Consider the following 16427-nt stretch of genomic DNA (forward strand, 5'->3'; position numbering starts at 1 on the left):
TACATTTTGAATGCTTAGCAGGACAGGAAAATAATGGTCTAATTCACACACTTATCAAGAGAACATGCCTGGTCATCCCTACTGCCTCTGATCTGGCGGACTCACTAAACACATGCTTCGTTTGTAAATCATGTCTGAGAGTTAGAGTGCCCCTGGCTATCCGTAAATTTAAAAACCTAGAAAATATGGCCGTCTGCTTTGCTTAAAATAAGGAATTTGAAATAATTTATCCTTGTACTTTTACTTTTGATACTTTTACTAAAGTATACTTTTACTGGGTTACTTTTACTTGAGTCATTTTCTATTGAGGTACCCAAGTATAACAACTGGGTACTTTTTACACCACTGGAACAAAGCCAATTGCCCCCAAACGGGATTTTTCGAAGTGGGATGATAACTTGATCCTCGCTTGCCGATTCGAGGCAAAAATTGGCGCCCACACATCAGTGCTTCAATGGATAGGCTACGTAAGAATGATAGGCTGTTCGAAGCTACTGTACATTTGAAGATTTGAGAAAAAGTTAATTCTGAACTCTTGAGAGCGACTTTATAACCCACCCCACGGGAAACTGAATGTAGGCTACTATTGAAAATGTTGAGGTCCTACTGGACAGCGTTGAGTCTGTCGTGGACTTTATTCATCTGCAGAAGTTATGCACAAGAAAGACAGTAAGTGGTTGACCTAATTTTATTGTAAATTAACATGTTGCCATTTTTACTGTAATAAGCAAAACCACCATGCTTCACCTCTGTTCACACCAAGTTTAACAGATCAAACACTGCCTAGTGTGTTACTTTTACAAATAGCATTGTTTTGTATTTCTATCGTTTTTTATCATTAACGAGAAGCTGCATTTTGCATTTAAGGAATGAATACTGGGTTGTTGGAATGACATGCATTTATCAGGGGTGTTTGTTCGTTATTCCATGAATGTGAAACAATGTATTAAACTCACTTTACATGTTCAGAGCCCTAGTTGCGATTGGTTTGATGGTGCTATCCGGCCGTTTTCACTTGGAGTTTAAAAATGAAGTCGTTTGTATATAGGTCCCTATGACTGCTCTTCTACTGCAAGACGTGTTTTAGAGCTCATTTATAAAAAGATCGTCAGATATGCAACTTTTCTGTTTACATTAGTCTTGGATGTGTTTTCACTAGTTACCGCAGCCACAAGTCAAAATAGGCTATATCCTAAAAATTAATGAAAACAATTAGCTCTTTTTTTGAAAGGTTAGGTTAGACATAATGTTAGCAGTGTGTTCGTCAGTGCTAGACTTGGACTGAAATAGGTTCCGGTACACATTTTCGGTGCCAGTACCGTTTATATTTAGGTGCAGGAACTCCACAATACTTTTGAGCTAATATTCTATAAAACGAAAAGTCGCTCAAGCAGTTGATCATTTGAGGTGCCGGTACTCCGCTCCAGTGAGCTCCTGCCCAAGTAGAGCACTGGAATTTAGAGTTAAGGTTAGTTTTAAAATGTGATTTTAAAAAGATAAATTGAAAATAATTATGACTTTGTGGCTATGGTAACTAGTGACGATCCTTGTATATGATGCGGCTAAAAACTCATTCCTGCTTCATTTGAGTGCAGCAGTAAGCATACCGTAAATACCATAGTAAAAAGACAAACAAAATAAGGATAGAAATTCTAACTATACAGGAGCTTCTCATTTTTAAACAATTTAAAGGTGCAATGATTCACAAACGTGTGGGTATTTTAAGCCTTTAACTTTCAATTATTGGTATTGAGTTAATTATCTCAGGGACATCTCTATGTATTGGCCAATGACAGGCTTTGAAGCCACTGGTCGGCCATATTGGCACTACTCAGAAAAAGAAGTCCTCCAAATCAAAGTTTATTGGTAGTGTACATAATTAAGCATTTTTCTCTGCACCCTCTACAACATCTGCTTATGTTACTAGCTCCTCACAATGCTGTATAATGTCAAACAAGTACACACATAATAAAAACATGTACTTAAATAAATCTAAGAAATAAAGAAACGTTGGAAATTGTCCAATTATCAACTTAAATAGCACTGTAACAGTAATCTAAATGTAATCTATACGTACAGTGCATTCGGAAAGTATTCAGACCCCTTTACTTTTTCCACATTTTGTTACATTACAGCCTTATTATAAAATGTATTACATGTGTTTTTACTCATCAATCTACACACAATAGCCCATAATGACAAAGCAAAAAAAAGGTTGAGAAATTTCTGCATATTTATTACAAATAAAAAACAAAAATACCTTATTTACATATGTATTCAGACCCTTTACTATGAGAAAATGAGCTCAGGTGCATCCTGTTTCCATTGATCGTTCTTGAGATGTTTTTAGAACTTGATTGGAGTCCACCTGTGGTAAATTTAATTGATTGGACATGATTTGGAAAGGCACAAGCCTGTCTATATAAGGTCCCATATTTGACAGTGCATGTCAGAGCAAAAACAAAGCTTTGAGGTTGAAGGAATTGTCCGTAGAGCTAAGACAGGACTGTGTCAAGGCACAGATCTGGGGAAGGGTACCAAAACATTTCAGCAGCATTGAAGGTCCCTAAGAACACAGTGGCCTCCATCATTCTTAAATGGAAGAAGTTTGTAACCACCAAGACTCTTCCTAGAGCTGGCCGTCTGGCCAAACTAAGCAATAAAGGTAGAAGGGCCTTGGTCAGGGAGGTGACCAAGCATCCGATGGTCACTCTGACAGAGCTCCAGAGATCCTCTGTGAAGATGGGAGAACCTTCCATAAGGACAGCCATCTCTGCAGCAGTCCACCAATCAGGCCTTTATGGTAGATGGCCAGACAGAAGCCACTCCTTAGTAAAGGCACATGACAGACTGCTTGGAGTTTGCCAAAAGGCACCTAAAGGATTCTCAGACCATGAGAAACAGGATTCTCTGGTCTGATGAGACCAAGATTGAACTCTTTGGCCTGAATGCCAAGCGTCACATCTGGAGAAAACATGGCACCATCTCTGAAGCATGGTGGTGGCAGCATCATGCTGTGGGGATGTTTTTCAGTGACAGGGACTGGGAGATTAGTCAGGATCGAGGCAAAGACGAACGGAGCAAAGAACAGAGAGATCCTTGATGAAAACCTGCTCCAGAGCACTCAGGACTTCAGACTGGGGTGAAGGTTCACCTTCCAACATAACAACGACCCTAAGCACAGGCTCCCCATACAACCTGACAAAGCTTGAAAGGAACTGCAGAGAAAAATGGGAGAAACTCCCCAAATACAGGTGTGCGACGCTTGTGGCGTCATACCCAAGAAGATTCAAGGCTGTAATCGCTGCCAAAGGTGTTTGAACAAAGTACAGAGTAAAGGGTCTGAATATAAATGTGATATTTCAGTTTTTTATTTTTCATACATTTGCAAAAATGTATTATAACCTGTTTTGGCTTCATTATGGGGTATTGTGTTTAGATTGATGAAGGAAAAAAACAATGTAATTAATTTTACAATAAGGTGTAATGAACACGATGAGAGACAGCTGGTTTCAAGCGCAGGGCGCAGCAGGTGTTTATTTGTACAGGACCACAGGAGGAGGCAGAAGGTCATACTGTCATGCAGGTGAAAGAGGACCCAAAAGCGACTTAACAGAAACAGAGTTTATTCAAGTCCAAACAGGGAATAACAGACATCCTCTAGTCTGTAGAGGGGAATAACAGGAGAAGCGGCCACAGACTGCAGGTCGTCATACACGGGTAGGCGCAGGCCGTAGTTGACAGAGACACCTGCTCACACGCAGCATCTGATGAAGGCAAAAAACACGACAGGACAGGGCGAAACACAATCACAGCACGGTGAATACTAAACAAGGAACCGACGGGACAGGAACGGAACACAAAGGAATAAGTAGGGACTCCAATCAGGGGAAAGGATCGGGAACAGGTGTGGGAAGACTAAATGATGATTAGGGGAATAGGAACAGCTGGGAGCAGGAACGGAACGATAGAGAGAAGAGAGAGCGAGAGAGTGAGAGAGGGAGGGGGAGAGAGAGGGATAGAAAGAGGGAAAGAACCTAATAAGACCAGCAGAGGGAAACGAATAGAATGGGGAGCACAGGGACGAGACATGATAATAAATGACAAACATGACAGTACCCCCACTCACCGAGCGCCTCCTGGCGCACTCGAGGAGGAATCCTGGCGGCAACGGAGGAAATCATCGATGAGTGAACGGTCCAGCACGTCCCGAGACGGAACCCAACTCCTCTCCTCAGGACCGTAACCCTCCCAATCCACTAAGTATTGGTGACCCCGTCCCCGAGAACGCATGTCCATGATCTTATGTACCTTGTAAATAGGTGCGCTCTCGACAAGGACGGGAGGGGGGAGGGAAGACGAACGGGGTGCGAAGAAAGGGCTTAACACAGGAGACATGGAAGACAGGATGGACGACAGAAGATGTCGCGGAAAAGCATAGTCGCACAGCGACAGGATTGACGACCTGGGAGACACGGAACGGACCAATGAACCGCTGGAGTCAACTTACGAGAAGCTGTCGTAAGAGGAAGGTTGCGAGTGGAAAGCCACACTCTCTGGCCGCAACAATACCTTGGACTCTTAATCCTGCGTTTATTGGCGGCTCTCACCGTCTGTGCCCTGTAACGGCAAAGTGCAGACCTCACCCTCCTCCAGGTGCGCTCACAACGTTGGACAAACGCTTGAGCGGAGGGAACGCTGGACTCGGCAAGCTGGGATGAGAACAGAGGAGGCTGGTAACCCAGACTACTCTGAAACGGAGATAACCCGGTAGCAGACGAAGGAAGCGATTGTGAGCGTATTCTGCCCAGGGGAGCTGTTCTGCCCAAGACGCAGGGTTTCTGAAAGAAAGGCTGCGTAGTATGCGACCAATCGTCTGATTGGCCCTCTCTGCTTGACCGTTAGACTGGGGATGAAACCCGGAAGAGAGACTGACGGACGCACCAATCAAACGACAGAACTCCCTCCAAAACTGTGACGTGAATTGCGGGCCTCTGTCTGAAACGGCGTCTAACGGGAGGCCATGAATTCTGAATACATTCTCAATAATGATTTGTGCCGTCTCCTTAGCGGAAGGAAGTTTAGCGAGGGGAATGAAATGTGCCGCCTTAGAGAACCTATCGACAACCGTAAGAATCACAGTCTTCCCCGCAGACAACGGCAGACCGGTAATGAAGTCTAAGGCGATGTGAGACCATGGTCGAGAAGGAATGGGGAGCGGTCTGAGACGACCGGCAGGAGGAGAGTTACCCGACTTAGTCTGCGCGCAGTCCGAACAAGCAGCCACGAAACGGCGCGTGTCCGCTCCTGAGTCGGCCACCAAAAGCGCTGGCGAATAGACGAAGAGTGCCTCGAACACCGGGATGACCAGCTAACTTGGCAGAGTGAGCCCACTGAAGAACAGCCAGACGAGTGGAAACAGGAACGAAAAGGAGGTTACTAGGACAACCGGCGACGCAGTGTGCGTGAGTGCTTGCTTAACCTGTCTTTCAATTCCCCAGACTGTTAACCCGACAACACGCCCATAAGGAAGAATCCCTCGGGATCAGTAGAAGCCACAGAAGAACTAAACAGACGGGATAAGGCATCAGGCTTGGTGTTCTTGCTACCCGGACGGTAAGAAATCACAAACTCGAAACGAGCGAAAAACAACGCCCAACGAGCTTGACGGGCATTAAGTCGTTTGGCAGAACGGATGTACTCAAGGTTCTTATGGTCTGTCCAAACGACAAAAGGAACGGTCGCCCCCTCCAACCACTGTCGCCATTCGCCTAGGGCTAAGCGGATGGCGAGCAGTTCACGGTTACCCACATCATAGTTGCGCTCAGATGGCGACAGGCGATGAGAAAAATAAGCGCAAGGATGAACCTTATCGTCAGACTGGAAGCGCTGGGATAGAATGGCTCCCACGCCTACCTCTGAAGCGTCAACCTCGACAATGAATTGTCTAGTGACGTCAGGAGTAACGAGGATAGGAGCGGACGTAAAACGTTCTTTTAGAAGATCAAAAGCTCCTGGGCGGAACCGGACCACTTAAAACACGTCTTGACAGAAGTAAGAGCTGTGAGAGGGGCAGCAACTTGACCGAAATTACGAATGAAACGCCGATAGAAATTAGCGAAACCTAAAAAGCGCTGCAACTCGACACGTGACCTTGGAATGCCAATTGACAGCTTGGACCTTAGCGGAATCCATCTGAATGCCTTCAGCGGAAATAACGGAACCGAGAAAAGTAACGGAGGAGACATGAAAAGAGCACTTCTCAGCCTTTACGTAGAGACAATTCTCTAAAAGGCGCTGTAGGACACGTTTCGAACGTGCTGAACATGAATCTCGAGTGACGGAGAAAAAATCAGGATATCGTCAAGATAGACAAAAACAAAGATGTTCAGCATGTCTCTCAGAACATCATTAACTAATGCCTGAAAAACAGCTGGCGCATTGGCGAGACCGAACGGCAGAACCCGGTACTCAAAATGCCCTAACGGAGTGTTAAACGTGTTTCCACTCGTCCCCCTCTCTGATGCGCACGAGATGGTAAGCGTTACGAAGGTCCAACTTAGTAAAGCACCTGGCTCCCTGCAGAATCTCGAAGGCTGATGACATAAGGGGGAAGCGGATAACGATTCTTAACCGTTATGTCATTCAGCCCTCGATAATCCACGCAGGGGCGCAGAGTACCGTCCTTCTTCTTAACAAAAAGAACCCCGCCCCGGCCGGAGAAGAAGAAGGCACTATGGTACCGGCGTCAAGAGACACAGACAAATAATCCTCGAGAGCCTTACGTTCGGGAGCCGACAGAGAGTATAGTCTACCTCGAGGAGGAGTGGTCCCTGGAAGGAGATCAATACTACAATCATACGACCGGTGAGGAGGAAGGGAGTTGGCTCGGGACCGACTGAAGACCGTGCGCAGATCATGATATTCCTCCGGCACTCCTGTCAAATCGCCAGGTTCCTCCTGAGAAGTAGGGAGAGAAGAAACGGGAGGGATGGCAGACATTAAACACTTCACATGACAAGAAACGTTCCAGGATAGGATAGAATTACTAGACCAATTAATAGAAGGATTATGACATACTAGCCAGGGATGACCCAAAACAACAGGTGTAAACGGTGAACGGAAAATCAAAAAAGAAATAGTCTCACTGTGGTTACCAGATACTGTGAGAGTTAAAGGTAGTGTCTCAAATTTGATACTGGGAAGATGACTACCATCTAAGGCAAACATGGGCGTAGGCTTGTCTAACGGTCTGAAAGGAATGTTATGTTTCCGAACCCATGCTTCGTCCATGAAACAACCCTCAGCCCCAGAGTCAATCAAGGCACTGCATGTAGCACCCGAACCGGTCCAGCGTAGATGGACCGACATAGTAGTACAAGATCTAGATGAAGAGAACTGAGTAGTAGCGCTCACCAGTAGCCCTCCGCTTACTGATGGGCTCTGGCCTCTTACTGGACATGAATTAACAAAATGTCCAGCAACTCCGCAATAGAGGCACAGGCGGTTGGTGATCCTCCGTTCCCTCTCCTTAGTCGAGATGCGAATCCCTCCCAGCTGCATGGGCTCAGTCTCAAAGCCAGAGGAGGGAGATGGTTGCGATGCGGAGCAGGGAAACACCGTTGATGCGAGCTCTCTTCCACGAGCCCGGTGACGAAGATCTACCCGTCGTTCTATGCGGATGGCGAGAGCAATCAAAGAGTCCACCTCTGAAGGAACCTCCCGGGAGAGAATCTCATCCTTAACCACTGCGTGGAGTCCCTCCAGAAAACGAGCGAGCAGCGCCGGCTCGTTCCACTCACTAGAGGCAGCAAGAGTGCGAAACTCAATAGAATAATCCGTTATGGACCGTTCACCTTGGCATAAGGAAGCCAGGGCCCTAGAAGCCTCCCTACCAAAAACTGAACGGTCAAAAACCCGAATCATCTCCTCTTTAAAGTTCTGGAACTTGTTAGAGCAATCAGCCCTTGCCTCCCAGATAGCTGTGCCCCATTCTCGAGCCCGGCCAGTAAGGAGTGAAATGACGTAAGCAACCGAGCTCTCTCTCTAGAGTATGTGTTGGGTTGGAGAGAGAACACAATCTCACACTGCGTGAGAAAGGAGCGGCACTCAGTGGGCTGCCCGGAGTAGCAAGGTGGGTTATTAACCCTAGGTTCTGGAGGCTCGGCAGGCCAGGAAGTAACAGGTGGCACAAGACGTAGACTCTGGAACTGTCCAGAGAGGTCGGAAACCTGAGCGGCCAGGTTCTCCACGGCATGGCGAGCAGCAGACAATTCCTGCTCGTGTCTGCCGAGCATGGCTCCTTGGATCTCGACGGCAGTGTAACGAGCGTCTGAAGTCGCTGGGTCCATTCCTTGGTCGGTTCCTTCTGTCATGCAGGTGAAAGAGGACCCAAAAGCGACTTAACAGAAACAGAGTTTATTCAAGTCCAAACAGGGAATAACAGACATCCTCTAGTCTGTAGAGGGAATAACAGGAGAAGCGGCCACAGACTGCAGGTCGCTTCGGGTGTCAGGCCGTAGTTGACAGAGACACCTGCTCACACGCAGCATCTGATGAAGGCAAAAAACACGACAGGACAGGGCGAAACACAATCACAGCACGGTGAATACTAAACAAGGAACCGACGGGACAGGAACGGAACACAAAGGAATAAGTAGGGACTCCAATCAGGGGAAAGGATCGGGAACAGGTGTGGGAAGACTAAATGATGATTAGGGGAATAGGAACAGCTGGGAGCAGGAACGGAACGATAGAGAGAAGAGAGAGCGAGAGAGTGAGAGAGGGAGGGGGAGAGAGAGGGATAGAAAGAGGGAAAGAACCTAATAAGACCAGCAGAGGGAAACGAATAGAATGGGGAGCACAGGGACGAGACATGATAATAAATGACAAACATGACACATACACAGGGGGTCCAAAAAGGCAACAGTACAGGCAGGGAAAAGGTTAGTAACGTTGTCCGGGAGATCAGGCAATAGGTTGATAACAGGAAATCCGATAGGCTAAAGTACAGTCAGGGAAAAAGCAAAAGGCTTCATTAGTGAGACAGGTAAAAAGTCATACACGGGAGGATTAAATTACGGGAAAAACCGAGCTCCGAAAAGAAGTGTGTCACAAAACAAACAATACCTCACAATGATGGGGTGAACGGCTCAGACACAAGAGGTATGTGGCAGGGTCAATCACGGATTACAAAAAGAGAACCAGCCCCGTCGTGGACCAGGATGTCTTGCTCCCAATCAGACTAAACAACTTCTTTGCTCGCTTTGAGGACAATACAGTGCCACTGACACGGCCCGCTACCAAAATCTGCGTACTCTCCTTCACTGCAGCCGACATGAGTAAAACATTTAAACGTGTTAACCCTCGCAAGGCTGCAGGGCTAGACGGCTTCCCCAGCCGCGTCCTCAGAGCATGCGCTGACCAGCTGGCTGTTGTGTCTACGGACATATTCAATCAATCCTTATCCCAGTATGCTGTTCCCACATGCTTCAAGAGGGCCACCATTGTTCCTGTTCCCAAGAAAGCTATGGTAACTGAGCTAAATGACTACCGCCCATAGCACTCACTTCCGTCATCATGAAGTGCTTTGAGAGACTAGTCAAGGACCATATCACCTCCACCCTACCTGACACCCTAGACCCACTCCAATTAGCTTACCGCCCCAATAGGTCCACAGATGATGCAATCGCAACCACACTGCACACTGCCCTAACCCATCTGGACAAGAGGAATACCTATGTGAGAATGCAGTTCATTGACTACAGCTCAGCATTTAACACCATAGTACCCTCCAAACTCGTCATCAAGCTCCCTGGACCCTGGGTCTCAACCCGCCCTGTGCAACTGGGTACTGGACTTCCTGACGGGCCGCACCCAGGTAGTGAGGGTAGGTAACAACATCTCCACCCCACTGATCCTCAACACTGGGGCCCCACAAGGGTGTGTTCTGAGCCCTCTCCTGAACTCCCTGTTCACCCACGACTGCGTGGCCATGCACGCCTCCAACTCAATCATCAAGTTTGCAGACAACACTACAGTGGTAGGCTTGATTACCAACAATGACAAGACAGGGAGGAGGTGAGGGTCCTCGGAGTGTGGTGTCAGGAAAATAACCTCACACTCAACGTCAACAAAACAAAGGAGATGATCGTGGACTTCAGGAAACAGCAGAGGGAGCACCCCCCTATACACATCGACGGGACAGTAGTGGAGAGGGTAGTAAGTTTTAAGTTCCTCGGCGTACACATCACGGACAAACTGAATTGGTCCACCCATACAGACAGCGTGGTGAAGAAGGCGCAGCAGCGCTGAAGAGGCTGAAGATATTTGGCTTGTCACCAAAAGCACTCACAAACCTTTACAGATGCACAATCGAGAGCATCCTGTCGGGATTTATCACCGCCTGGTACGGCAACTGCTCCGCTCACAACCGTAAGGCTATCCAGAGGGTAGTGAGTTCTGCTAAACGCATCACCGGGGGCAAACTACCTGCCCTCCAGGACACCTACACCACCCGATGTCACAGGAAGGCCATAAAGATCATCAAGAACAACAACCACCCGAGCCACTGCCTGTCTACCCCGCTATTATCCAGAAGGCGAGGTCAGTACAGGTGCATCAAAGCAGGGACCGAGAGACTGATAAACAGCTTCTATCTCAAGGCCATCAGACTGTTAAACAGCCACCACTAACATTGAATGGCTGCTGCCAACATACTGACTCAACTCCAGCCACTTTAATATTGGAAAAATTCATGTAAAACATTTATCACTAGCCACTTTAAACAATGCCACTTAATATAATGTTTACATACCCTACATTACTCATCTGATATGTATATACTGTACTCTATACCATCTACTGCATCTTGCCATCTTTATGTAATACATGTATCACTAGCCACTTTAAACAATGCCACTTTTATATGTTTACATACCCTACATTACTCATCTCATATGTATATACGGTACTCTATACCATCTACTGCATCATGTCTATGCCGTTCTGTACCATCACTCATTCATATATCTTTATGTACATATTCTTTATCCCTTTACACTTGTGTGTATAAGGTAGTTGTTGTGAAATTGTTTGGTTAGATTACTCGTTGGTTATTAGATTACTTGTCGGAACTAGAAGCACAAGCATTTCGCTACACTCGCATTAACATCTGCTAACCATGTGTATGTGACAAATAAAGTTTGATTTGATTTGATTTGCAATTAACTGAATGATCTGGTGTGTGATAATGACATACAGGTGTGTGAACAGGTGATCAGAATTCAGGTGATTGGGATCTGGAGAGTGAGCTGCGTTCAGGGGATCTACGTGTTTGAGAGTGTGAGTTGGAAGCAGACGTTACATAAGGCTGTAACGTAACAAAATGTGGAAAAAGTCAAGGGGTATAAATACTTTCCGAATGCACTATATGTATGTGAATGGTAAAGTTGTGAAAAGCTGTAGTTATATAGGATGATCCATGACTACAATACAGTATATAGATATAAAGTGGGTAAAACAGTAAACATTATTAAAGGGACCCGTGTTCAATGACTCCATAGGAATGAATTTAATTCTACAGTATTTCAATGAAATGTTTCAAGGACAAAATGACAGGTATATAAGTACTTTTGTTGTTGCCGTGGAACAGTAACATTAGTACTTTTACTTTAAGGTAAATGTTTTAATGTGTTTTTTTTTATGTTTATGTTTACCTAACATAATATAATTTAAGTATTATGTGTCTGTAATAAAATAAACATGGCAAAAACAAATGTAGACATAAAAATTACTTTTTGCTTACAAAATATTTTTACGCTGGGGAAGTGCCGCGATGGAGCTGTGTTGGCTTCAAAATAGAGCCCCTCTCAGTCATCTAGTGTATATAGAAAATCATTAGGTGTGGGAGAGCCATTGACTTTACACTACCGCTCAGAGGGGGCTACGTAGTGTATTTTTTATTTTACCTTTATTTAACTAGGCAAGTCAGTTAAGAACTAGGAACTGTGGGTTAACTGCCTGTTCAGGGGCAGAACAACAGATTTGTACCTTGTCAGCTCAGGGGTTTGAATTTGCAACCTTCCGATTAGTAGTCCAACGCTCTAACCACTAGGCTACCCTGCCATATATGTCACCCACAGTACTTCCGGTGGTGCTTCCTGCTTTCATTTTTGCTTGTAAGCCGGAATCAGGAGGATAGAATTATGGTCAGATTTGCCAAATGGAGGGCGAGGGAGAGCTTTGTACTCGTCTCTGTGTGTGGAGTAAAGGTAGCCTAGAATTTTTTTTTCTCTCTGGTTGCACATTTAACATGCTGATAGAAAAGAGGTAAAACTCATTTAAGTTTCCCTGCATTAAAGTCCCCGGCCACTAGGAGCACCACCTCTGGGTGAGCATTTTCCTGTTTGTTTATGGGGGTATACAGCTCATTGAGTGTGGTTTTAGTGCCATCATCGGTCTGTGGTGTTTTGTAGACAGCTACGAAAAATACAGATGGAAACTCTCTAGGCGGATAGTGTGGTCTACAGTTTATCATGAGATACTCTACCTCAGGCAAACAAAACCTTGAGACTCCCTTAGATATTGTGCATCAGCTGTATGCATAGGCCCCCGCCCCGTGTCTTACCAAAGGCTGCTGTTCCATCCTGGCGGTAGAGTGTATAAACCTCCAGCTGTATGTTGTTAACATCTTCGTTCAGCCACGACTTGGTGAAACATAAGAAATTACAGTTTTTAATGTCCCGTTGGTAGGATATACGTGCTTTCAGTTTGTCCCATTTATTTTCCAGCGATTGAACGTTAGCTAGCAGGATGGAAGACAAAGGCAGATTAGCCACTTGTCGCCTGATCCTCACAAGGCTCCCTGATATTTTTCCGCAAAATCTCAGTTTTCTTCTCCAGCCTATGACAGGGATCTGGACCTGATCAGGTGTCTGTAATATATCCCCCCCGTCCGACTCATTGAAGAAAAACTCTTAGTCTAATCTGAGGTGAGTAATCTCAGTTCTGATGTCCAGAAGATCTTTTCGGTTTTAAGAGATTGTAGCAGCAACATTATGTACAAAAGAAGTTACGAACAACGCGAAAAAACAAACCAAATAGCATCCCTGGCGCCATCACTGCCTCACACCTGTATTTGGGGAGTTTCTCCCATTCTTGTCTGCAGATCCTCTCAAGCTCTGTCAGGTTGCATGGGGAGCGTCGCTGCACAGCTATTTTCATGTCTCTCCAGTGATGTTCGATCGGGTTCAAGTCCGGGCTCTGGCTCAAGAACATTCAGAGACTTGTCCCGAAGCCACTCCTGTGTTGTCTTGGCTGTGTGCTTAGGGTCGTTGTCCTGTTGGAAGGGGAACCTTCGCCCCGGTCTGAGCGCTCTGGAGCAGATTTTCATCAAGGATCTCTCTGTTCTTTGCTCCGTTCATCTTTCCCTCGATTCTGACGAGTCTCTCAGTCCCTGCTGCTGAAAAACATCCCCATAGCATGATGCTGCCACCACCATGCTTCACCGTAGGGATGGTGCCAGGTGTCTTCCAGACATGACGCTTGGTATTCAGGCCAAAGAGTTCAATCTTGGTTTAATCTGAACAGAGAATCTTTTTTCTCATGGTCTGAGAGTCTTTGGGTGCCTTTTGGCAACTCCAAGCAGACTGTCATGTGCCTTTTTCTGAGGAGTGTCTTTCGTCTGGCTACTCTACCATAAAGGCCTGATTGGTGGACTGCTGCAGAGATGGTTGTCCTTATAGAAGGTTCTCCCATCTCCACAGAGGATCTCTGGAGCTCTGTCAGTGACCATCGGGTGCTTGGTCACCTCCCTGACCAAGACCCTTCTACCATTATTGCCTAGTTTGGCCTTGACGGCCAGCTCTAGGAAGAGTCTTGGTGGTTCCAAACCTCTTCCATTTAAGAATGATGGAGGCCACTGTGTTCTTGGGGACCTTCAATGCTGCTCAAATGTTTTGCTACCTTTCCCCAGTACTGTACCATCAAAACAATCCTGTCTCAGAGCTCTACGGACAATTCCTTCAACCTCATGGCTTGGTTTTTGCTCTGACATGCACTGTCAACTCTGGGACCTTATATAGACAGGTGTGTGCCTTCCCAAATCATGTCCAATCAATTGAATTTACAACAGGTGAACTCCAATCCAGTTGTAGAAACATCTCAAGGATGGTTAATGGGAACAGGATGCACCTGAGCTCAATTTTGAGTCTCATAGCAAAGGGTCTGAATTCTTATGTAAATAAAGTATTCATTTTTTTATTTGTAATAAATTAGCAAACATTTCCAAAAACCGTTTTTTGCTTTATCATTGTGGGGTATTGTGTGTAGATTGATGAGTGAAACATTTATTAAGGCTGTAAACGTAACAAAATGTGGAAAAAGTCAAGGGGTCTGAATACTTTCCAAATGCACTGTAGTGTGGGAGACATCTTTTAAATAGAGATTTGAATCTAGATCCGTCTCTTTACGCTACACACGTATCTCTCCTGGACCTAGTTTGTGCTGTCAAAGTGATGTAGTGTGAAGAGGCCCTAAGGATGCTATCTGTCGGGCTGCTGTCAACAGTATTCCAGAGACTAACTGTGGAGAAGTCTGCTGTGTTAATAATTTCAAAGGGTTACAAGCTGTGCTGCCAAATGCTCCAGAGCGGAGCCCAGCCCACCACACCATTGAGATCGCTATGGGACTAATACCAGCTTTCCTAACAAAAGAACGTCAGTCCTCAAGCACTTGAGACTGAGCTCTGAGGAGGCATGCAGAAACCACTGTGACGTTCAATGCATCATTAAAATAAGGTCCTCAGCACCTGACGCAAGCTTATCAAAAAGCTGCTTGAACTTGCTGCAGATCAAACATTGAGAGTCATTTTCCTCCTATTATCTTTCTATTCCCAAAGCCCCATTTTCCAAGGGATTTTCTCATGACTCTGTGTGACTTAGATTGCATCTGGCCCCCAAGCACTGTAATGTTAACCACCTGATCTGATACTAAGACATACAATTGGGATGGTGGATTCAATGCTCATTCTAATTTGGTTGATATTGAGGAAAGTTTAAAATGGGAGCTCCCATGTCTGGAAAACAAACTATCATTACTTTTTGAAAATGTTTTTGTTAATTTTAACTCGTGAAAAAAGGGAAATAAGCATGTAATATTGCAGTAGTAACAGTCATGTAATAGTTTGATTAAAGTTCCATATGGAACCTTATATATGCCTCCAAACTAAGTTCAGTGAACTTCTGGAAATGCAACTGCCAGTGAACCCCTCGCGCCGCTCTCATTTATGGTGGTCCTCTGCCAACCAGTTGTAAAAATGTAATTGTACTTTCAGAATGTTTTATGTACTTCTGCGGATGACCTTTGGCCTCCGACCCTTCTGACAGCCGTCTTCCCTCGACTAAATGTCAGAGTTGACTGTGTTTAATCTTGGTCATTATGTTTAAAAAACAACTAGGTTACATATGAAGTGGTGCCAGACCACACAACGAGAACACTAGAGCAGAGCTCTGACAGGTACTGTGTCCCTACTATCCTCGCAATTAAACCTGATCTCACTTTGCAAATCCCTTGAGGACTCTGTGTGTGTGTGTGTGTATAGATACTGTCTTGTGTAACATCATAAACAGCCATATTTGGAGGCCAGGAGGAGGGTGAAGTTGGGGCCGCTGGTGTGTTGATATTGGGTGTTGCTGCTTGCTCGAAGCATACTGGAATAAGAATGATCTACCTATCAGAAAATGGAGAAAGAAAACAGCAAACACCAAATTTGTGAAGCCCTGGCTGAACGTTTCCACGATGCCCTGTCTGTTGACCAACACCCCTCTCATTCCTGGACACTAGGGGTTACCTAATCGCTGCTCCCTCAGTGTTCCGTGCTGGTGTGGAGGAGGCCTTGAGTGTCACAATCTTCAACGCTGTGGAGGAGACGCACGTCCAGGTCCAGCTCTCTGTGAAGGGTGAGACAGTGGCGTACAGCCAAGGCACAGTGCTAGGTGAGGACCCCCCCCCCACACACACAAGCTAACATAGGAGCACACACCACCATTTCTTACACTGAGAGTGCACACACACATCCAGGGGAACACACAGCATGAGGCTGATTGACCTGTCGGGTGCAGTGTATACTTCTGACCCCACAGGGCCCTTAACGGATGTCGCGTTCGATATGGGGTTTATTGTTAAGCCTGGCTATTGTGTATCTATGTGGGATTTGTTTGACAGCAGTACAAATAGATGGGACTTCAGCGCTTCATTGAAAGAGCCTGCAGCTGTATCTCCTGCAGAGAGTGCACCACTCCAGTTCCACTGGTCTTTCTTTACTCAACATTGGCTTTATCGTAAAGATTCATGATGTTTCCTTTTCAGGGTTAGGCATAAGGTATGTAGTGTGGTTATGGTTTGGTTTAAAATCAGAATTTATTAAT

The 16427-nt window shown here is 45.6% G+C and overlaps 1 protein-coding gene across 1 annotated transcript in view; it reads left to right on the forward strand.

Moving 5' to 3' along the window:
• Positions 1 to 355: 355 nt before the first annotated feature.
• The window catches only part of cpamd8 (C3 and PZP like alpha-2-macroglobulin domain containing 8), a 60155-nt gene continuing 44083 nt past the window's right edge, over positions 356 to 16427 (forward strand). The window contains exons 1-2 of the mRNA XM_046352630.1: positions 356 to 669; positions 15844 to 15995. Of these exons, the coding sequence (XP_046208586.1) occupies positions 593 to 669; positions 15844 to 15995 (229 nt within the window). The 5' untranslated portion in view covers positions 356 to 592. The remainder of the gene's footprint in view (positions 670 to 15843; positions 15996 to 16427) is intronic.

The sequence above is a fragment of the Oncorhynchus gorbuscha genome, linkage group LG06 (assembly GCF_021184085.1).
Source record: "Oncorhynchus gorbuscha isolate QuinsamMale2020 ecotype Even-year linkage group LG06, OgorEven_v1.0, whole genome shotgun sequence".
In the NCBI taxonomy this organism is placed as follows: Eukaryota; Metazoa; Chordata; class Actinopteri; order Salmoniformes; family Salmonidae; genus Oncorhynchus; species Oncorhynchus gorbuscha.